This window comes from Psammomys obesus, unplaced genomic scaffold, assembly GCF_907164565.1.
Source record: "Psammomys obesus unplaced genomic scaffold, mPsaObe1.curated_primary_1811, whole genome shotgun sequence".
Lineage (NCBI taxonomy): Eukaryota > Metazoa > Chordata > Mammalia > Rodentia > Muridae > Psammomys > Psammomys obesus.
The window spans coordinates 26,320,125-26,343,889 of record NW_026592890.1 but is presented as its reverse complement, the minus strand read 5'-3'; the positions used below and the strand labels follow the sequence as shown (position 1 = coordinate 26,343,889).

The window sequence follows — 23,765 nt, the reverse complement described above, 5'->3', positions numbered from 1 at the left end:
CCTCAGGGGGAGGTGATCGAAGAGCCAGCCACTGAGTTCATGTCAGAGACCATCCCTTTTCCCCTTCCTAGGGAACCCACTGAGCTGCCATGGGCTACATCTGAGCAGGGGTTCTAGGTTATCTCCATGCATGGTCCTTGGTTTGCTCCTCTGAATGACTGTTATTTACTAGCGAGTTTTAAGATATTTCTTATGTCATTATTCTCTTTATTACTTCTTGTCACACTTGGTCAAAGTAAAGTTCCCTGAAGTCAGTCTTACTTTTTAGCAGCCTTCACCATTCATTTAGCCCAGCCCCATACTCACTGTGGCAAGGACTAAGGACTCAATGTCCATGTGTTAAAAGATATTTCTTAGTTTATAGTGTAACTCAGTGGCAGAGCACATTCCCAGCATGTGGGAGACCATGAGTTGGGTACATAAAGGAAGAAAGGAAGAAGACAGAGAAGGGAGAAAGGAGAGGGAGGAAGGGAAGGGTAGGAGGAGGAAGGAAGGAAAGAAAGGACTTCACTGTGGTTGAAACATCAACGATTCCTATCCTTGGATGAGTTCTCAGGGATCTTTCATGATGCCTCTCCTGCCATTCTTTTCCTATCCTCAGGCAACTTTAGTTATATTTAGTTTTCTCTCTCTAAGGAGTGTTGCATCTTTGATAGGCAACCGTGTTACTTAGGAATCACCTCACTGACTCTCTCATCTTACTTTCAAGCTCTGCTAGAGTTGATACGTTAGTCTCTCTTCATAGACATGGGTTAGACCTACAGTGGCAGAACCCAGTGCTCACATTTCTACGTGGTCTTTTCTCTTTAAGCTAATGAAAATTCAAATACCTTTGAGATCTGTATAAGCTCTGAGAACCTGGCATCATGGGTCAGGCTTTATCTTGAATTTCTGAAGCTAGTAATCTGTGAGCAGGATGATCTCTAAGGTACTAGGTGTGAAGTAGTCTATCTTGTTAGACACAACCAATGGCTTATCATCATGATTCTCATTAAAATCAAATATTCAACAATTGTCATCACCCAACTAGTGCCACCGCCTTTATTTGTTTACCACACAGACCATAAGATGATACTGGCCCATTACCCTTGACCTAGTCAACCCTCAACAGAAGACTTAATGATGCTATTTGGGATGCATTTCCTTGCTGCTTTGCACAGGTGGCTTTCTCATTGTTGCATAGACAGTGATGGGAACATCAGTTATTGTCAGGCAATGACTTCCAGGGCATCTTCGGAGTTGCCTGAATGAAAGGGCAAATGAATGGTATGTAGTTAAGGTACCAAATAGAAAATTCTTTTCAAAGTAAAAAAAAAAAAAAAAAATCAGTATCTTTTCAACTGTTTAAAATCTCTCTGAAGGCTTTGAATGTCACAAAAATTTATAATCAGAGATTCAGATGAGTCTACACTTACATAACAATGAACATAGCCTATTGTCATATATTTAATTATAGGAAATTCATAAAAACAAAATTAATATTCCCGATGTTCCTTTTCAAGGGTGTGCAATAATTATTATATGGTAAAAATGCATAAATATAAGTGATAATCATATGTAAATTAATTCAGACATGAAACTTCAATCACTTTGGCCAAGTAATTTCAAAACTAGAACTTTTGCGGGGTGAAAGCTAGCAGCCTAATGCTCAAAAGTTGGTAGAATCTCTGAGTTAAAATACCTTTAAATGCATCTGGAGTCTGGTTCCTTTTCTAACAGTTTTAGCAATCATCAACCCTGGATATTTTGCCTATTCCATCCAAAAGTAAGTCTAGCTTTTTAAAATAGCTACCTTACTAAGCTTAACTCTGTATTATTTGTTTTTTTATGACAAACAACAGAAAATGAAGTAAATCCTATTTATAATAGTTTGCTTTGATAGTATAAAAGTGGCTTCTCTCACAGCACTTTCCCACTCTATTATTGCCTCAGCCAATGGTCTAACACAAGCCAAGGGACAACTCCTCTCAGGTCTCTTTTTACATTTGTACTCTTGTACCTAGAACAATATCCTATACATAATCATGCTAGTGATTTGATGCTGATCTTGAGAATACATAGACCATCTAGATAAAAACTTATGAAGGTAGGGGTAAAGATTGGTCTAAGACTGGTCTAAACTTACAAAGTTACAAAATATATAGACTGTTAAAATCAGACTAATTTAATAATAGCAGTGTTGAATTCCCAGGTTTAATTTTTCTTGCTAGTATTAAGTTTCGGTGTTCGTACTGATGACAGCCAACACCCTTATCCTCAGTTGACAAGATAGTCACCTATTGGGTGATGTCTCTTTCCCATTACAGGCAGCACTGGAGCTCAGGCCTGATTCTAGTCCAATTGAAGAATCGCCTCCTTCCACTGGAAACCTCCTTGGCTGGGTCCCAAACCGAAAAGGCATAATTCACTGAAATCCTAGAATACAAAGTTAAAAAAGCAAGGTGCTCATCTTCAAAGATAGGTTGACATTTATATTGTTGCAATTTTTTACAAGTGTACAAAACATTCAGAAGATGACATCTGAAAAATCTACAAAAGTTAATCATATAACTATCCCTTATAAACAATTTAGAGTCTTATAACAAATTCAAAATGACCCCCCAAGTAGTATAATAAAACTGTACCTATGTTGTGGTTAGCCCGTGCCTATGTGACATCATAGGTGATGTCTATGCTATAGGGAAAAAAAAGCTCAAATTGCCTTCCTAAGATTATTAAAATCAGCCAACTTGAGTCTTCATTCCCTACCCTTCCATGCCTCTTCACTAATTTAGGCTCTTTCTTTGAGCAGAATTTCATGCCCATTCAAATACCTTTAAATGATCATTTGTTCCCATTAACATTTAGTCTTCCCTCCCCCTAGGTCACAGTGCACTCATTAAGAAATTGGCTTTAGGAGAGTAAACACTTACCTTGTCCTTTAGTTTAGTTAGTTAAAGTTAGTTGTGGAGACAGGGATTCTCTGTGTAGCCCTAGCTGTCCTGGAATTCACTTTATAAATCAGGCTGGCCTCAGATTTACAGAGATTCACCTGCCTCTGCCTCCTCAGTGCTGGGATTAAAGATCTGTGCCACTACTGCCTGGCAACTTGTCTATATTTCTAAAGGGTAAGTATGTAAAATATCTGCTTTCAGATAACAGTAGGTTTTAAAGGAAATAAATCATGTGAACTACAAAGCCTGACACACAGTAAATAAATACTCTGTACGTGATTATTATTTACTAGAGCTGAGCATCAGTAAACACACATATAAATGAGAGACACTGAGTATACACAATACATGTACACAAAGAAATTATTACTACCTACTGTTTCCTGTGCCTGGAACTCTCCCCAACCCACCTTTTACTTGCCAGAGCCAAATCCATTCACAAGGTTTGAATTTACATTTCCCTTTCTTAGAGAAAGATTCTTCCACAACCCTTATTGCCTAAGCCTCCATAGCACTTCCTTTTTCTGTTTTGTAACAGTTATCATTCTGATTCAAGATTTCTCAACCAGGATGCTATTGACATTAAGACCTCATGATTCTACCCTGGAGAAAGGTATACTGTCATAGGCATTGTAAAATGTTCTTCAGGATTTACCCCCTAGATGTCAACAACCTTCTCCCAGTGTTTTGACAATTTTCTTTTTTAAATGTTCCCAGACATTACCAAGCATCCCCTAGAAGGAGAGAAAGCAAAGACTCTCCCTGCTAAGAAGCAGTGTCCTAATTATTTTAATAAATGTTTGAAATATCCTTAGCCATTACTTGTCCATCTTTGTTACCGTTTAATCCTTTATCAGCTAGAAGAGTTTGGGCACATAATGGATATTTAATATCTCTATCTTGAATAAATGTACATGTCTTCAACTATTAATACATAATGAACAGGAAACATGAAAAATGTCTTTAAAGTGTTTTTATGCCTAGTAATATATTCATAAGTAAATACTTACTGGAAGTAATAACAAAACTAAATTTTTAAGTTTCAAGAATTTGATTAGTAGACTGCGGCTATTCTCAAGAAAGGGGAGTTTCTTATAGTCACCTGTGGTTTATTATAACTCTCTGAGAAAATTAAGCTTTAGCTACCTTGCGTAAGGAAACATAGACTTACCAAAATAGGCCAAGTCTGATTCCTGTAGAGGTGAATAAATCAATTGCTTCTACTGACTTTCCATAGAAGGCTAGACTTGCCAAAGGAATTCCAGTTACACCCAGAATTGTGACATCAGAAGATTCCTTCACATAGCTTCTTGCCTGCTAATGAATCAAGCATCTCAGTTCATAACTCTGCTAACAAGATGGATGGTCAATAAAACTGTTTTAGAGTTTTATTCTTGTCAGTGCCCTTTTGTTGTTTTGTTTTTGTTTTTTGTTTTTTGAGAGAGGGTTTCTCTGTGTAGCCCTGGCTATCCTGTAGACCAGACTGGCCTTAAATTCAGAAATCTTCCTGCCTCTGACTCACCAAGTGCTGGGATTACACGCATGTGCCACCCCACCTGGCATCAGTGCCCTATTTTTAACATTACATATCTTAACCTATGAAAACCTATAACTAATCGATAAAATCAGACTCCTGATTCTTCCCACTTTATACACCATTTCCTCTTCATCTTCACCTCCCAGATTTCCTCTTAACAAGGAACAGCAAGTAATCCAGTCTGTTTATACCATTCTCACAGAATCTTAACTGAAGTTTTCTGTGTCTCTAAACTTGATCTTATCTTTGTCTCACATGGAATTCTTACATGTCCTGGACTATTTCTTGTAATGCCTGGACCACCTCTTGTTCCTGTTTCATCCAGACAGCCTTGCAATTCCCAAATGGAGGGAATGAAAGTTGTGGTTACACTTTGTACGCTCTTGTTATTCTATCTCCTTGTCCTAGAGCTTCTTTTCTACTGATCTCATCCTTAGGACTCCTTCTTACACCAATTCTGGGCTTCTGTAGCCACAGCTTATTTCACTCAATGTCCACCCTGCTTTGTAATGCTTTAGTTTAACCCATGAGCCAGACAATAATCTTCAGCTAACAATCTATTCAGTTTTCATAGCTAATGACTTAAGTTCAGCATGCTAGTGAGCATCTTTAACTTTATGAAAGTCTTTCTAAGTACACATTAGACTCAGTCCCTGCTGATGTGTGCCAGAAATTGGGCTATAGAAAACTGGCATCTTATCTAGGAATAAAGTTTATGTTGAATAAAAATCTTACCTCTATCTTCTCTTATAAGGGTTATCTGTAAATATATTGGTCACAATTTCATCTTAGAGAAAGCTGAGTTTAACTTTCTGTGTCACAGTCAGACAACTGAAATAATTGGTGCCCATTGTTAGCTAACACATGACTAACACCTAAACAGTTTCTTCAGATTACAAAGAAGTTTAAGTTGGTGTGGTTGAGATAAGATAGAAGTGGAAAGATGATGGGTTGGGACATCAAAATTAGGTATGAATTTTTGACAGGATGTTAGCGCTGAAATTCTAAGCAGATGACCAAAAGTTTATCTGTAAAATGGCATTAAAACCACAAAGTTAAAGTATCTTCAAGACTACTATTCCTTAAGTCCTTATTGTACTATTTAAGACCATTTATTTGGCAAAGACTGTGTCAGATTTCCTGTGCAGTTGGTATAATGAATCAAACAACAGACTAATCAGTGAAAATTGGCAACACTATGTAATGTATCAGAAGACCAAGTGAATCTGATCTACAGCAGTAACCACAAAGCAATAGGTACATAAGTATAAATAAGGAAAAAAAGGATGGTAGAACCTCCAAATAATAATCTTTAAATAACTATCATATTTATTAAATACAAAAAAGATATATCCTAAGAAAACATACCTATTATTATTCTTCATCCAACAATTTTTTTTCCTGAGACTACCACGAGCCACATCTATGTTTAATGTTGAAAAGACTGAGCAAAACTAAATACAGTTTCTGCTCTAGTGGAGATTAAAGATTAGGACAAATTCTAGAGAATAGGCAATCTAAATATAAACGATAAATAGACATTAACTACCTAGAAATGGGTGGAACAAAGACGTCTGGATGGTGAAGGATGGAGAAAACAGCAGCACATGCAAAGGTCCTTTAGCAGTTTAAAAAAAGATCCTAAAGATTGGTGAAAATACAGCATAGAAACGTGGCCCAGGAGATAAGTATAGCCGCTATCATTGGGAAGAGTGAAACCAAGTTAAAGACTTTAGAGTCTGTCTTAAAAACAAAGCCAATATAAAATTTTAATTTTTCTGGTCACAACTTTCAATGATTTTTTCATTACAAATTTTGTTCTATAGATTTGATCTTTACTTCAATTTTTTTTTTGAGACAGGGTTTCTCTGTGTAGCCTTGACTGTCCTGGACTCACTTTGTAGACCAGGCTGGCCTGGAACTCACAGAGATCACCTCCCTCTGCATCCTCAAGTGCTGGGAACACAGGTGCCCAGCTTTTACTTCAATGCTATGATTTTCTTTTTTTCCTGGTGTCTTTAGGCTTAATTTCCTTCTCCTCCTTCCTTCCTTCTTTCCTTTTTTTTTTTTTTTTTTATTTTGTTTTTAGACAGGATCTCTCTATGCAGCCCTGGCTGTCCTAGAACTTGCTATGTATATGAAATTGGCCTAGAACTCAAAGAGATTACCTGACTATACTTCAGAAGCGCTGAGATTAAAGGTGTGTACCATCATGCCTGGATTAATTTGCTTTTTTCATTCTATATCCTAAACGTGGAAATCCGGTCAGTGGCTTATGTCCTTTTGTCTGTTCCAGCATATTTAAGTCTATAAATCTCCAACAAAAAACTACTTTACTTATATTCACAAATGTCAACATTTTGTACTTTTCCTTCAGTTATTTTTTTCCTTAAAATTTTTAATGCATACAAAAGTAGAAATCTGTCATGGCTGTAAATATCTACAACTTAGTTAGCATTTGAAAGTTTGAAGCAGACTAATCACAAATTCTAGGTCAGTGAGACCCTGTCTCAAAAAAACTTTTCTCCTATGAGTTGCTCATATTATTTTTCAAATATCTGAGACTATTCTATTTTTATTTTACTTATTTACCACCTTTTTTTTTTTTTTTTTTTTTTTTTAAGAACAAGGTCTCATTATGTAGCCCTGGCTGCCTTGGATCTCACTATGTAGAGGAAGCTGACCTCAAACTCACAGAGATCCACCTACCTCTCCCTCCAGGATAACTTTGTTTGTATTTATGTGTATCGTGTGTGTTTGTGTAAGGATATGCACATGTATATTCGAGAATAGTTAATCCTTTACATTATGTGTATGGAGTTTGTCTGTGTGGGTATCTGCCTGGAAATGCCAGAACTGGAGACAAAGTATGTGCTGGGCTATCTAATGTGGATACTGAGAGCCAACCTCGGGTCTACCAGAAAAACACAAGTGCTCTTAACCACTGAGCCATCCCTAATTCCATTTTATCAACACGTAACTACCTGAACCTTTAACTGAATGGGACTCCCCTTTGTGGCCAGAATACAGACCACGTCAGCAATGTTCCATGTGTACTAGGGAAGCATGTAGCCTTTGCTACTGTTGGTGAAGTGTTCTTCAAAGACAACCAGCTGACTGACACACCTGTGCACTTCTGCACGCTTAGTTCTTAACGTCTTTGTTCATCACTGAAACGGGGACATTTAAAGCCCCAACTATGATTGTGAATTACCTATTTTTTTCTTTCTTCCGGCAGCTCTGCTTCTTTTATTTCTAAGCTGTTATCATGCACATATTTAAGATCGCAAGGATCTTCATGAACTGACATGTTCATCGTTATACTGTAACTAATCGTATTCTTTGCGATTCATTTGTCGGAAATGTCCAGAGCTACTTTGCGTTAATTATGTTAGCATGCAATATTCTATTTTCACTTTTAACCTGTTTGCTTTTTATATTCAAAGTGTGTTTCTTATAAATAGCATATGTTTGAGTCTTGCTTATTTTATTCATGCAGAGCTCAATCTTTTACACTGTTATAGTTACATTGCCCTGATCAGTGCATTTGGATATAAATTATGTCATTATCTGCATTCTCTGTCCTCTGTTCTTTACGCCCTTTGCTATTTTTCTGCTCTTTTGGACAAACTTAAGTATACTTATAAATTTTTCTCCACTACTGGTTTATTTCCATGTGTGTTCGCTACATTATGTTTTTGGTGTTCTGTTTTGGAGATTCCTTTAGGATTTATAGTACACATTGAAAAATTTATGGTCTTCCTTCAAATGACTTTATATACTTTATATTGTAAATGAATCTAATAAAGTATATTTTACTTTTCCTCTATTGCCATAAAAAAAGAAAACATAAATACAAAAATAAAATTAAAATCTGGTGATTTGATTAGCATATATTTCACTTGTACCTATACTGTGAACGATGCAGCATATCAATGTTCAACTTACCAATTATCTTCTGGGGAGATTTTTAATAAAACAGACACATTTTATACTTATTATATATTCAGTATCTTCAGTATTACATTGAGTAGGTCCAGGTTTTCATCCATTTTTCCCTTTTTCCTTTAAGTTTTCATTGAACATGTTAATGTGTTATATTGATCTGGTTAATTTTTGCACAGCATTTCCATTGGGTAGAGAATCCAAAGTTGACAGTTTTGTTTTCTTTTTATTGCTTTAAGTGCTTTCCAGATTTTGCTCCACTATTCCCTGGCTTTCATTTCATTTCATTTCCATCTGTTGTGGCCAGGAGTGCTAACACATGCCTTTAATTCCAAAACTTGGGAGGCAGATCTCTGAGTTCAGGGCCAGCCTCATCTATAGACTGATTTCTAGGTAAGCCAGAGCTATATACTCAGACCATCTCTGAAGGAGGAGGTGAAGGAAAGGTGGTGGGGTGGGGAGTCAGATATTTTCCTTTTTCTTCTTGATAGAGTGAGTCTTTTCTCTCTGATGGTTTATCTTTTTCACTGATACTAAGCAATTTGATTGTAGGGTGTATGGTGTCATGTTCTTCTTGCTTCTTATGTCTAAAATATTGACCCTCTAGAATCTGTGGGTCCAAAATATTTATCACATTTGGAATGTTCTTGGCCATTACTTTTGCAAAAGTGCTCTTTGTCGCCCCCTTCTGGAACTCTAATTCCCTGTATCTTAAGCTGTCTTAATGGGTCCCACTGCCCACTGGTCTCCCTTTTTAAAGGTCATTTTGTTCTCCATTGTATTTTAGTTTCCATTGCTGCCTTAACTCTTTGGGTTTTATAATGCTTTAATCTGTTCTTAATTCACTCATTGTTCCTTAAACACTGTTCTTGTTATCTCCTGAAGTCCAGTTTGGTTCTTCTTATCAGTCATCTCTTAATCTATCCATGCTTCCTTTTGCCTTCTTGAATATGTGGTATATTTACACTGGAGGCGTTAATGTTCTTGTACACTAATTACTTTCACTTGTGCCTCTTTTATTTTTTTTTAGCTGACTAGATTTTCTTCTTTAGATGACATTACAGATGTCATCTTAGCATGCCTGGGGACTGTTTCTTTGAATGCCAGACAAGGAAAATTTTATAATGCTCAATAATTTTATTTTTAAGTCTTCCAAGTCCTTTTGAATGTTGTTTTGGAACACAGAAATAGCTTGGCTTTTTTGAAGAATTACATTTTCTTAGGCTACATCACCAAAACCTTTCACTTAGCAATAACCTCTCTGTTATGTAACTCAATAATCTATGCCTTATAAGAAGTCTTTTCTCAAGATATTGTTAACGTACTATGGGGAATATTAATCGGCACTTCTTTAAAAAGAAGAAGACAAAATCCTGAGTTGGGGTGTAACTTGGTGGTAGAGTGCTTGCCTGGCATGCACAAGGCCCTGGGCTCAACTGCAGTAGCACAAGGAGAGAAAGAAAAAGGAAAATGCTATCATTTACAACAACAGGAATGAGTGGCTGAAGACATTATGTTAAGTAAAATAAGCCAGGCACAGCAAGACACATACTGCATGTCTCACTTATGTATGAGAGCTGAAAGGTTAAGCCTATAAGGAAGAGAGTAAAGTAATGATTGTCAAACAAAGGGAAAGAGGTAAAGAGAGCTTTAAGGTATACAAAGTTTTAGTAGGTCAAAAAAATTTTGTGGTAATCTACTGAATAGAACACATAATAGCCAATGTGCTCTAAGTTTCTAAGCTGATAATAAATTTTAAGTGTCTCACTAACAAAAAGGTAAGTATATGAGGTAATATATGTAAATTTTATTATCCCATTATGTAAACATGTACCAACTGTATTTGGTAAATGTGTACAATTATTATTCATCAATTTAAAATAAAACAGCAATGAATCAAATATGGTAGCCCATCAGCCTGGGTGTCAGAAAGAGAATAACAAAGCTTACGCCCCAGACAGCCCTGAGAGACATGTATCACATGCAAAAGATAATCATTTGGTCTTAGGTACCACTAAAATTCTAAGGCTGATTGTGTCTGCAGTATTACAAAGTTTATCCTGACTTGTGCAGATGTAGGTCCAAACTTAGGTACTGTGAGAGCCACTACACATGACTGGTTTGGTAGCAGTTTTTATGGAAAGCTTAAAGAGTCAGCTGTACATAAGAGAGGGGAAGTTTTTACAGGGTTTGCTAAAACTCACTCTGTAGTCCAAACTGGCCTCAAACTCTCCGAGATTCCACCTGTCTACCTCCCAAATGCTAGAATTATAGGCAAATGTCATCATGTCCAGACACAAAATTGTTTTTTAAAAAACTGTAATAACCTGTAATTCAGCTCATCTAACTAATGGACTTAGGTGCCACAAAAAGCGTTTGGAAGGCAATCTTAACATAGTATCTATGGCTGTCTGTCAAGCTACATAAGAGATGGATTCAGAAATGACAGTGTCCAGCAAGAATAAATGTCAATAGGTGACCACAAAATTGAATTTTATTTAAATGACTGCTTGGACGCCATAGAAGTATGATTTCCTCCAAGCACATTTTATTCTTCTTACATCCCGGTAGAGGTTGTTCAGTGACAACCAGGACTGAACGTGGTAGGAGACTGTTGCTTCTGAAACTGTGAGTCATGTAACCAAATGAAATTGTTAACTACCACCAAAGGTTTCTAAACACATAATGATCAGAAATTAATTCAAAACCAACCACATAATAAATTTGATAGTACCTGGCTGAGCTTATCTTGTACCCGTAGCCTTGGTTCTAAGCATACAAAGTGTCCATTTTGCACCGTGCATACCATCAAGACACATGATGCCAGGAACAGCTCAGATTTGAGAGTGTGGATTATTAACTCTAGTATCTCTACTGTATGTGCAAAATTTTCCACTTCTCATAGAAACATAATGATTTAATTATACAAAACAATTATTTTTAATATTTTCCTATTGCCATCCCTCAGCATGTATCAAATAAGTATATTTTTGGATTGTACCATGTCAGAATGTTGCACTTCTGAAATTGATTCTTCAGTTGCTGACTTTAATTTCATTTTTAATTATTAATTTTTTAACTTTACTTTTTATAATTTATTCATCTGGATTGTAGCCCCCTCTTTTGTCTCCTCTCGATCCCACTCTCCCTTTCTCTTTCTCCCTGTCCCTTTCCCCTATTTCTTCAAAAGGGGAGCCCTCCTCCCTTACCATCTGACCCCAGCCTCTCAAGTGTCATTAGGACTGCTTGTATCCTTTTCCTCTGTGGCCTTGCAATGGACCCCCACAAGGGGAAAGTGATAGAAGAGCAGGCAACAGAGTCCATGTCAAAGACAGCCCCTGCTCCTCTTACTAGGAAACCCACATGGAGACTGAGCAACCTATTGGCTACACCTGAGCAAGGGCATTAATTTTTTCTAAGATTTATTCATTAATGTATATGAGTACTCTATTTGCAAGTGTTCCTGCATGACAGAAGAGGGCATCAGATCCCATTATAGATGGTTGTGAACCATCATGAGTGTGGGGAGCTGGACTCAGGACCTCCAGACACGCAGCCAATGTTCTTAACTGTTGAGTCATCTCTCCAGCCCTATTAAATGAATTTTGCCATGAGATTAGGATAAGAATGTCTAACAACTGCTGAAACACTACATAAAGGCGGGCCCTGTAATAGACCAATATAATGTGGACTAATGGGTTTTTCTTCATCCCACTCCTTCTTTCCCAGAAACTCAAAGAATTCTTTATTATAAAAACTGAATAATTTAGCCAAGATATGGTTATGGTTGTTGACTGCTCTATAGAAACATTCCTGTGGAATATGGTGCATCCTTTTAATCCATATATTTTATCATTGTTTTTATATCACTAAAAATATTTATCCTTGCATATTTTGTGTTCTCTATCTCATGGAGTATTTATTAATCTTATGCCGAGTATGTTGCCTCCCCCATGAATATTATCTTTAATAGTTTCAACACTTTTGCCTTTCTCTCAGCATTCTCCGTGATAATTTCAAGCCTTTTCTCTACATCAATAACTTGGTTTCATTCCTCTAGTCTGCTTTTTCCATGATTTTAAAACTTGTTCATGAATCCTTTAAGGTGCTTTGATCTTTAATTTCCTTCTTCCTTTATCTCAGTTTCATTTCATTTTCCACTCAATACTTATTTACTATCTACTGCATAGTAGATGAGGTTCCAAGTCCTGGGGTAGTAGACCAAACATGCAAAATTCAGCCTGTATTTTTCAATACATCATCTTAGCATCTTGTTACTATGTTCATATTCTTACATTGCTCCACAGTGCAAAGTGCTTATGTAATTTCTCTTTTCTCCTCCTTAGGTTGTATTTTCTCTCATACCATATGCTTCGTCCATCTTAAATAGCATCTTCCTTCCTCCTTTTCCCATTCTCCTTTCCTTCCTTTTATAGTAGCAGTCTATATGACCATCACTGAGTTTTTTTCTTTTGCTTCTATTTAGCATGCAAAATCTTGTTGAATCTATTCCTGTATTAGTTATTACTTCAATACAATTACATCCCAAAATCTCAATGATTATTTTTTTACAAAAACTTTCTTGCTTATAAGACAGCAGACAACCTACCATTAAGTTGTTTCCACCTTGGCTAACCCACACGTACATACCCTAAGGTCTGGTGTGACTGGTGTAGAAGGTTTTACCTCACCTGGCTATGAAGCAGACATATCTGATTCACTCCAGACTGAAGTTATTGGTGAAACTTGTAAGGATTTTCTTATAACTTCTGGCTGCTGTGTGTCTTCTGGAGAATGACGGGAGCTACAGCATGGGCAGAGCTCTGCAAAGTCCAGAATACCAAGTAAGTTGGCACCAGGATCTACTGATTCAACCCAATCCCACCATAACCTACATATTTTTCTAAGTTCTGGAAACTTTGGAAGCCCCAGATCTGAGGGCTTCAACACTGAGACCCAAAGTGTCTGACGATACACTCACCAATGACTATATGCTTACCAATAAGCAGCTAAGAGTAAGTTTCAACTTTTTCTTGTCTAAAATCTGCTCCTTAATAATTACAAGAGATGTAAGAACAAAGGTATAAAACGCCCAGACAGAAATATAAAAAGGCCTCGGCAACATAAACAACCCACTGTAATGTCAAACTTCCTATCTTTCAAAAATGTGTAATATCTTGGTGGCAGAATCAAATGTTGGGGCTCCTATCACATTACCTATCATATATCTATATCACATCACGATACATTAACGGAAGATGTAATTTAAGTTTTGTTAAGTGAAGACCGAAGGCTCTGTAGTTTCTCAGAAGTTTTGTGGGCAATGATTCCATTAATGTACTAGCGTTCTTGAGGATTTGTGTGTATGGAAGCAAGGTGTGAAACATATAGTTCTTTTCCTAATCATCTTACTTTTTTAAGACATTGTCTCCAATTGAACCTGGTGGTCACAGATTCAGCTAGACCCTGGGGATCCTCCCTTCTCCACTATTCCAAGCCCAGGGTTACAGGTTCCCTGATTTTTGTAAGGATTGGGGAGGGGGAGGTCTGCATTTAGGTCTCCATGCCTCTATGGTAAGGATTTTACTGATTGAGCCATCCCTCCATCCTAAATTCTTAATTTAGTTCTTAATCAAAATCTCATTTAATCTGTCCAGTGAAAAATTCAGTTTCTGAAAATAACCGATTTTTCAAACGTTGCGCTCTCCCCACCACCCCGCCCCACTTTTTTCTATCCCGTCTACATTGTACATCAAATGCTTTAAATTTGAACCCATCTCGCCCATCGTAGGCCCTTGTCCACTGATTATTACTGCTCTCCTTGTCAGCGCCATATACTATTTTAGGACATGTCTTCTGAGTACGTCGTGTGTGTCTTCAGTTACATCGCCAGCCGTTTGAAGCTGTATCTCTGCCTTAAACTGTTTTGAAATTATCCAGAAATTTTAAAAGTTAGGTTTGAGTTGTACACCGCTTTGGCCTCAGAACTTAGCTGTGCCATTTGGCCAGAGTGTACCTAGCTTCGGGTTTCTCTGTGCTCCTCGGCGTTCGTTTTCAGTTAGATAACGGCGCTAGGGCAGGAGGGATCCGACCCACGGCCCTGGCTGTTAAGACTGTGGGCCTCTCACGGCCCGTCATCAGTGTTAGAGACCCTCTTTTTAAAATGCCACTCCGAAACCTAGTTACCCGCCAGTTACCAGGGCCTCCGGAGCTGCAGATGCCCAAGGATGTTGACAAGGCAGCTAGGATTTACCTGCCGGAGGCCCAGTCGCTAAGGTAACAGCCAGCCGCAAATGCGCTTGCGCAGAAACCCTGCTTCCTGAGGAAACGGGGGCTTTACGACGGTGGCGACTTGCGGCCGCGACGTGACTTACGGCCGCCCTTCAAAGAGCGTCGTTTGGCTCAAACGCAAGGGCGGGAATGCCGGCGGGAAGGTTCGTGCTGGTCCGCCGGGCGGAATGACGCAGTCGGTGGTCGTGCAGGGTGAGCTACCCCGTTCGCTCGGACTCGGAGGCCCGTCGCCTGGTTGCCTTCCTAATGCCCTTTTCTCTCTTCCTCCCCCCGGCTACAGTCGGCCAGTGCGGAAACCAGATCGGCTGCTGCTTCTGGGACCTGGCGCTGAGGGAGCACGCCGCGGTCAACCAGGTACCCGCCCGGAGGCCCGTCGCCTGTCACCCGGGCCTGTCCGCAGAGTAGGAAGAGTTCACTTGAGGCTTGGGGCGAGGTGCTGCTTTGGGTCTCGCTAGGGGCCCCTGGCTGAGCTGGAACTCGCTATGTAGACCGTGCTGGTCTCAAACTTAGAGCGATCCTTCTGCCTCTGCTTCCCCAGAATTACCGCTATGACGCTCTGCACGCTTGAGCTTTTTATTTGTACCATAAGTTGCACAGGATCTTCTCCTGCGGGACGTGGCTAGTGGCTTTTTTAAACCCATGGGGCTGTAAGTCACGGGTGCTGTAGGTGATAGCACTATAAAATAGGTAACACATCAAATGATCAATCAAGAATCCCAAGAAACTCTCACTTGGCGCACCAGCTGTGTAATCCTACAGGGCATACTTTAATCACTCACTGCCAAACTTAAAACAGTGGTTCTCTTGGCATTTTATTCTTTAGACACAACAGGAAGAATTTTTCTAAAGGCTGTATATTAGCCCTTTTAATGTTATAGAATTACTAAAATTTGAAAGAGAAAATAAACTTAAATGCTATAGTTTGCTTTGTTTCTAGAAAGGAATTTATGATGATGCAATAAGCAGCTTCTTCAGGAATGTGGATACCAGGTAAGGGGATGAAAGTGCCTCTGGACGTAATGATTCTTTATCTTCCTGAATGGAAGGATTGGAGGAAGCGAATTGGAGGGATTCCTGAAAGGATAATGGAGACAAGCCACAGTTATGATGGTGTCTGCAGTTCTGATTGAAAGCGTATTCTCATGTCACTTTTCATACTATTCTGCAAAACACCAGGCTTCCTTGACAGGTTTCAGTAAGGAGAAAGAAAGAAAAAAAAAAAAAATCAAAACTCTTAAGAGACTCCCATTAACTTTGAAAAGATGTTTCAGTCTGAGAAACCTGAAGATATCATGTTACAAGTCTAGTAATAGACTTTGAAAGATTACTTTGTGGATTATTTGCTCTTAGAATATGCTAAAAAGAAAGAAAACAAAAGTGGAACCTGCTCACAACATATATTACCTTTTGATTAATAGAAGATATAGGTGTTAAAATTCTTTTATCTTTGCAGTATTACAATTCTTTGATATTTGAGATATGCCCATGGGCTTTTAGTGTTAAATCATTAAGTTTGTTCATTTTCAAAACACTCTATAAAACCAACTGTGTTGGACTTACAGTTAGATATTGGGCTTTGTTCCAGTTTGGTAGAAATTTAACTTAAATTTGTTAACTAAGTATGGAAACCTGACTAGTCTTTGTTTTGTTGATGAATCCCAGAGCCTCCTGTTTGGGCTTATACCTATTCCACTGCCCTCCAGTAAAGTTAGATTAGTCAAATTCAAAGAAACGGAGAGCAGTGAGAATAAGTAAAAGCCTGTTCAAGTTATTGTTAATTAGGTTTTCTGCTGTAGCCAAACATGTCAACTGATAAAAACATTACATACTAGTCAGGCCACTTCTAGAATTTTAGTGAAAGTACTAAAACCTATGAATAAACACAGTATACAGATCAACATAATTCACAAGACAGAGACTAGATACCCACTTACAAAACTGGAAATCAGATGTTCTAGGTTCGGAGAAATGCCTCAAAGACAGATACCAAGGCAGGATGGCTCAGTAGGCCAAGGCCCTTGCTGCTGATCAGAGGACTTGGGTTTGACTCCTCTGGAGCAATATGGTAGGAGAGAGCTGTCTCACAGTGAAAATGAAACTAACGCTACCATTCCTGGAAAAGCTTATGACTCTTTCTCAATTTGTTTATCTTTCAGAGTGGTTGGTGATGGTGGCAGTATTTGCAAAGGGAGAATATCTTCTTTAAAAGCACGAGTAAGACACATATTCTGGAATTCTTACTTTGTAGCATGGCAGTGACATTTGAGTAAACTATTTCTCTGCAGTTTGTTTTTCCTTTTGGTTGTTGACAGTTCTTTGGCTATAAGAAAAAGAAAGACGGTTTAATGTTGTGTAGGGAACTGAGGTGCTAAGGGTCAGATGCTGAACGACTAGAGTAGTAGGGTAACTCCTGAAAACTGCTTCTCTGTGTGATCTCTGATGTCCCTGGAAAACAAAACTGCATGCAAGCTAGGATAGTCAGTGGACACCGTGAACAGTAGAAGAAGCTGCTGTGAAGCCAGGCCTCGTCCGCGGTCACATGACACCAGAAATTCCTAAGGAGAAAATGGTGGTGCTTTCTGGTTGAAGGTCAAATACTGCAGGAATACTCATTTATCCTTTCCTAATTCTGTTTTGTTATTTTCCACCCGCTCACTGGTGTGAGGATAAGAATGTAGCCAGAGAGCTGCCATCCCACACTTCAGAGAAAAACTTCGACATCCCCTAGACTGCTGGTTATATGTAACATCTTAGGTTAGGCACACAGAATGTTGTGACTCCTGGACTCTGGTTATTATCATGTAGCTCTGGAAGGGAATAGAGACATCTGTATTCCTAGAACAGTTTTCACTAAAGACTGGGGGTACGTGAAAAGTAAAAAATATTCTCAACCTTTATAAAGGAAGAAGATGTGAAAGCAAAGATCAGAAGAGCTAAGTAAGTTACTGGGACAGTGATGATACTATCAGAACTCAGGTCAGATGGGGCCCAATTTACAGTATATGCCCTGCAGGTTGCTTCCCTGCCAAACAGCAAAGCAGTCAGAGATGGTATGGCCACCCTAGCTTCAAACTTCCATAAACCATATCAAATCTGGTTTGGAACAAGACCAGTATCTTTTTTTGTTTATAATCTTATACAGTTTATAACTACATATACAATTTATTCAGTCAAGACTCTCTCGGTGTAGTGTCTGCATTTGAGATAAAAATTGCATATTCAATATATCTTTGAAAATCCCTAAAATTAACCAGTATACACCCCTATATAGTCTTGTTTATGTTTTTTTAATGGAGCCCATTTATAAACATGGTTGTAGGGACTGAGGAGATGTCAGTGTTAGCAGTGCTTGTTGCTGTTGCAGAAGCCTAGAGCACAGCACCTAGGTCTGGCAGGTAGTAACTGCCCACAGCTCCAGCTCCAGGGGGAATCCCACAACTCTTGGCCTTCTCAGATACCTGCAATCATGTGCACACACTTTAAAAATGACAATAATCTTTAAAAAATAGGACATGGGTCTGGAGAGATGGCTTCAAGGTTAAGAGCACCCTTTTCTAGAGAAGTCAAGTTTTGATTCCCAGAATCTACATAGGAGCTCTGTTACAGGGGATTCAGTGCTCTGTTCTGGCCTCCACAAGAACCAGGCACAAGCATGATGCCCAAACATGGTATATGGAGGCAAAACATCCATACACAAAAGTAAAAATAACAAAAGAAAACCTTCCAGTAATCCCGTTTGAGCCTCCTGAGTGCTGAGATTACAAGCATGTGTCTCCACATCTAACATCTTTGAAATTTTTTTAAAAATAAAAAAGAGTTGCAGTCTTTGGAATATAATATGTCCATTGTGTATTCTTATCTCAGGGTTTTTATTGCTGTGATAAAATAGCAGGACCAAAAGTAATGTGGGGAGGAAAGGGTTTATTTCACTTATAGGTCCACATCATAGTTTATTCTCGAGGGAAGTCAGGACAGGAACTCAAGTCAGGAATCTGGAAGCAGGAACTAAAGTTGCTTACTGGCTCATTCCTCATGACTTGCTCTGCCTGCTTTCTTAAACCATCCAGTACCACATGCCCAGGGGTGACACCACCTAAAGTGCACTGGGTTAAGCAGGTTAAGCTAGTAAATTGTTTAAACAGTGTCATGGGCTAGCTGGAGCAAAAGGAATTGCTATTTCAGACCATGAACTCTAAATAACTAGTCCCAAACATGTCTTTATTAATCAAAATAGAAACCATTACAGTCAACACATTTTTGCCAATGAGAAGTGAGTTTGCTATTTCTCTAACATAAAATTCATGTTAAGGGGTTTTGTAAACTCTGGAAAAGCATTTTCTGCATTTTTCTAGTTGTGGAAGCATTTTCCCTGCGTAAAGGTATTCCAGACACTTGAAGAAGTGGAAGGTGGTTCACAAATATAGTGGATAAAGCAAAATTTAATAGCCCAATTCATTCAACTTTTGAAGCATTGGTTGTGACATGGTTAGCCTTTATCAAAGAAAAGAATTGGACCGTTTCTGTTGACTAGTGGCAGCTTTAGACATTGCAATTTCAGTGCACCCCATCAATTTGCTGAGCTGTAATAGTTTCTCTGGGATTCATAGGGATATTGTGGATCAGACCAGAAGTAGATGAACAATAGTAACTATGACTCTGTGTGGTGTGTGTGTATAAATTTGGCTTTGGAAAGTGTTTTGAAACGTCTTAGTTGCATCCAATCAACAGTGGTTTGTTGCATAGGATAAGAGAAGACGATAGTTCAGAACAATTTATTTTCTTTTTGAGCAGCCCACAAGGCACCCAGTATTCAAGTTTACTCATCTTCCAATTTGTTTCAAATGCTGAAGGGCCATTACATGGCCCACTTTAAATTCTATGGCCACTTTATTTTGGAAAATAAGAAAAAGAAAAGTAGGAGGTGAGAGCACATGGTGCTATTGGCAAACCACTCCTGCTCACACTTATTTTATTTCCTTTAATTTTATCTTCTGTATCTTCCTTTCTTAGTGTAGATATTTCCATGTCAGTAGAGTCAGAGTTAATAAACTTGACTTGGCATCACTTGAATGAAGGGTCTAGTCATCTTCAGCATCTGCCTGGTGCTTTGGCTAGAAGTTCCCTCGCTTGAATTGGACGATTCTTGTTCCATTTTCGTATGCAATGCATTGATACATGGTACGTTAGTTGAAAAGGTTTTGGTCAGGGCTACCTTCCAGATTCTAAGACTCATGTTAGAATTCAGGTGAGAGGGCTATTGCACTCCTTTGTCCCCCGCTTTTCCCTTTGGAATAGAGTTAAGAGTTTACAGTCCAGTTCTTAATTGAGTCCCATCTTTTTAAGCTGCACAAAATTATCTTTTTAATTGTTACAATAGATTGCATAAAGAAAACTTTTAAATTGTGAAAAAGGATACTATAACTTATAGCTCATGAGTTCTTGAGTTTATTGAATAAATTATGCTAAAGAAAATAAGCTAAATTTGAATTCTACTTTCAGGCTGTTTTGATTGACATGGAAGAAGGAGTAGTGAATGAAATTCTCCAAGGACCACTGAGAGATGTATTTGATAGCAAACAGCTCATCACTGACATTTCTGGCTCAGGAAATAATTGGTGAGAAAATACTGAATGCCATTTGAAAAGCTGAGTATACATTGCCTTATCCTGGCAGTCCTGCAGGGATGAAGGTGAAGTGTGATTGGCATGCCAAGTATCAGCTCATCTGCCCCATCTCTAATGACTAATTGACCAGTGATAACACTTACAGTGCTCAGGAGCCACCTGCGTTTGCTTTCACTCCCACTTCTACTTTTTTTATTGCAAACAATGACTCATGAGAAGTTGACAAGCTAAATTCTTAAAGGTTTTAAGTACTTAACTATTCACTTATATTATTTGATTCCTCGACTTGTTCTGTTTGTCTAAATCAATAAAGATTAACAGAAAGATATAACCCAAACCAGTTTCCTCTAACCAGCCTGGCTCTTACATATATAATCTCTCCAATGGGGAAAAACACCCCAACAGTTAAAGAATTTACATTGCCGTTCTCGTGTTGTTTATTTTAAATATTTGCTACCAACTACTTGGTTCCTATGCAGAGTTCAGATGTGTAGTTTTAGTAAAGCGTGGGTTTGAATTCCATGTGTAAGGAGACTAGGAACAACCAGTCACTCCCTGCCTACCCACCTAGCTTTCCTCTGTTTGTGTATAGCTCACCATGTCATGTTTGCATTGTACTAAAGCTGCATGTAATGCAGAGATCACTTTTTATTTTGGATTGTATCATAGTGATACTTCCAAGATTTCATCGTCAAAGACAACTTAGTATCTTTAGTATCATTTCAACCATTTGCCATTTCATGTAATAATGTGATATGCCAAGTTTTTATTCTTTTATTTTGTTTTTATGTTTTTACTTTTTATTTCAATTTTTTACATTAACTACATTTTATTAATGTAATAAATATATAAAATTATATATAAAGTTATATATAATATAAATATATTTATATTATATAAATTTAAAATTATATATCCCACCTATAGCCCCCTACCTCATTCCCTCCCAATCCCACCTTACCTCCCTCATCTCTTCCCATGCTCAAGTCCACTGATAGGGGAGGTCCTCTTCCCCTTGCATCTGACCCTATCTTATCAGGTCTCATCAGGACTGGCTGCAGTGTCCTTCTCTGTGGCCTGGCAAGTCTGCTCCTTCCTCGGGGGGGTTGGGGGTGGTCAAAGAGCCAGCCAATGAGTTCATGTCAAAGACAGTCTCTCTTCTCCTTACTAGGGCACCCACTTGGATACTCAGATGCCATGGGCTACATCTGAGCAGGGGTTCTAGGTTATATCCATGAATGGACCTTGGTTGGAGTATCAGTCTCAGAAAAGACCCCTGTGCCCGATATTTTGGTTCTGTTGCTCTCCTTGTGGAGCTCGTGTCCTCTCCACGTCTTACTAACTCCCCTTCTTTCATAAGATTCCCTGCACTCTGCCCAAAGTTTAGCTATGAGTCTCAACATTTGCTCTGGGTAGAGTCTTTCACAGGCCCTCTGTGGTAGGCTCTTGTCCTATTCCCTGTTTTCTCCTTCTTCTGATGTCCATCCTGTTTGTCATTCTGAGTGAGGATTGATTATCTTACCCAGGGTCGTCCTTGTTTAGCTTCTTTAGGTTACAGATTTTAGTATGTTTATCCTATATGATTATTTTAAGCCAGTTTGAGATTTTTCATTTTGGTATCTTTTGAGTTAACCTCATTCTGCATTTTAATATATAAATTCACTGCAGTTCAGAGTTTAAATAAAAACAAGAAAATTATAACTGAATTCTTTTTATCTGGAAAAAAATTGAAGATAAAATTTTAAAAAGTATACTTAATACCCGTTGCTTGCCTATAAGCTAAATTCTATAAGGATATTTGAGAATTATTAGTATTTAATATATGATGAATAGGATTTATTAAACAGAAGAATAGATTTTTTGGTACAACTTAAATAGTTTTTTCATTTTTCTTCAGTCTCTTCTGTATAGCAGAAATAATAAAATCATGAAATAATAAATCAAAGATTTATTTATTTTTTTTAATCTGTGTCCTTATTTTCAGGGCTGTGGGTCACAAAGTTTTTGGAAGTCTTTACCGGGAACAGATTTTAGAGAAACTCCGGAAGGCAGCAGAGCACTGTGACTGCTTGCAGTGTTTCTTCATCATACACTCCATGGGAGGAGGTACTAGTCACTCATGTAATCAAGCTACATGCAAGTGGGAATTCATGTTGCAGTCATGACTCTTGTTTTCCGACATGATGTTTGCTAAACATAGAACTAGCAGGCATGTCCAGCCTTTTCACGTTGAGACACAGTGTCATCCACAAGGTACATGCTCTAGGACTGTGCATTCAAGTTACCAAAAACAAATGAGGAGGGAAAAAAAAACTTCCACTGTTTTGCGTATTGTTTTGGGCTACATTCATGGCTAGCCTAGGATACATATGGCCGTGACATGTAGGTTAGATATGCCTGATGAAGTATATGTATGTTTCAGTGTTTGTACATTTTAGCTTTTTAGTTTAACAGCTTAGGAAATTGGGCCTGAGGAGATAGTTTGTTGGGTAAAGTTGTCTTTGCTACAAGCATGAGGACCTGAGTTTGAGCCTCAGAACTCACATAAAAAAGCTGGGTGTAGGGTATGTGCTTATAATTCCAGAACTAGGGAGCCAGAGACAGAGCTTGGGGCTCACTGGATGGCCAACTCCAGGCTAGTGGGAGACTCTTCCAAGCAAAAAGGTGGCTGGCACTTGAATAATACCTGATGTTGTCTTTGGGCCTTCAGATGCACACACATCTACAGTGCTTAAGTACACACTTGCCCAGTGGAGCATGTGCACAACCTAAAAACTTGAGTTGTCACGATTGACCAATTTTTCTTTTTTAATTTTGAATTATTTTGTTTTGCATTTAGATTCTTGTGTAATATTTTCAGGCATACTCCAGGATGTATGCACTTTTGAGAAATGCTTAGTTTCAACTGTGCTTGTTTGTTCCTTTATCCCAAGTAGAGTTGAGCTTTTCTGCCATGTTTCTATGTGGCTTGCCATTATAAGGATAGTAATACTCTTTTATTAACCACCTTCAAACCTTACCCACACCTCTCTCTAATAAGAAAAATGAAGAGTAAAAGAATGCTTTCAGTCAGTTTCTTAAAAATCATTCATTACACATTATACTTAATTGCGTAAGCTTGAAACGTAATCTACATTGGCTTGTTTATCAAGTCTGTAACTTGGAATGGAAGGATTTTGCTTTCCTGTTCATAAAACAAAAACAAGATGATGTGCCAATTTTAAAATAATGATATCAACAAGATATTGGAAGAAAAAAAATTAACATACTTTTCTTTCTAAAACTGTTATTAAGATTTTATATTCTAGGGGTGTGCAACATGACATTGTCATATGCAAAGTTCACAATCAAGAACTTGGTAATGGAGATAGAAAGAACCTGGTAATGGAGAAAGAAAGAAAGAAAGAAAGAAAGAAAGAAAGAAAGAAAGAAAGA

The 23,765-nt window shown here is 38.2% G+C and overlaps 2 protein-coding genes across 7 annotated transcripts in view; one reads left to right on the top strand and one right to left on the bottom strand.

Moving 5' to 3' along the window:
• Positions 1–1,018: 1,018 nt before the first annotated feature.
• Positions 1,019–14,726, bottom strand: Fam229b (family with sequence similarity 229 member B). 6 transcript variants are annotated; one of them, XM_055616044.1, is made up of 5 exons: positions 14,669–14,726; positions 13,107–13,238; positions 4,105–4,250; positions 2,277–2,415; positions 1,019–1,243 (listed from the first exon to the last, which is right to left on the bottom strand). In XM_055616044.1, exons 4-5 carry the CDS (start codon positions 2,399–2,401, stop codon positions 1,126–1,128), a joined length of 243 nt encoding a protein of 80 aa, XP_055472019.1. In that variant the 5' UTR covers positions 2,402–2,415; positions 4,105–4,250; positions 13,107–13,238; positions 14,669–14,726; the 3' UTR covers positions 1,019–1,125. The 6 variants fall into 6 exon arrangements, with proteins under 6 accessions (XP_055472019.1, XP_055472020.1, XP_055472018.1 ...); XM_055616045.1 differs by having other exon boundaries at positions 14,602–14,697; XM_055616043.1 differs by having other exon boundaries at positions 14,613–14,697.
• A 96-nt stretch (positions 14,727–14,822) lies between these two features.
• Positions 14,823–23,765, top strand: part of Tube1 (tubulin epsilon 1) — a 16,922-nt gene continuing 7,979 nt past the window's right edge. The window contains exons 1-6 of the mRNA XM_055615858.1: positions 14,823–14,898; positions 14,987–15,060; positions 15,644–15,696; positions 16,863–16,920; positions 20,206–20,321; positions 22,315–22,436. Coding sequence (XP_055471833.1) covers positions 14,874–14,898; positions 14,987–15,060; positions 15,644–15,696; positions 16,863–16,920; positions 20,206–20,321; positions 22,315–22,436 — 448 coding nt within the window. The 5' untranslated portion in view covers positions 14,823–14,873. The remainder of the gene's footprint in view (positions 14,899–14,986; positions 15,061–15,643; positions 15,697–16,862; positions 16,921–20,205; positions 20,322–22,314; positions 22,437–23,765) is intronic.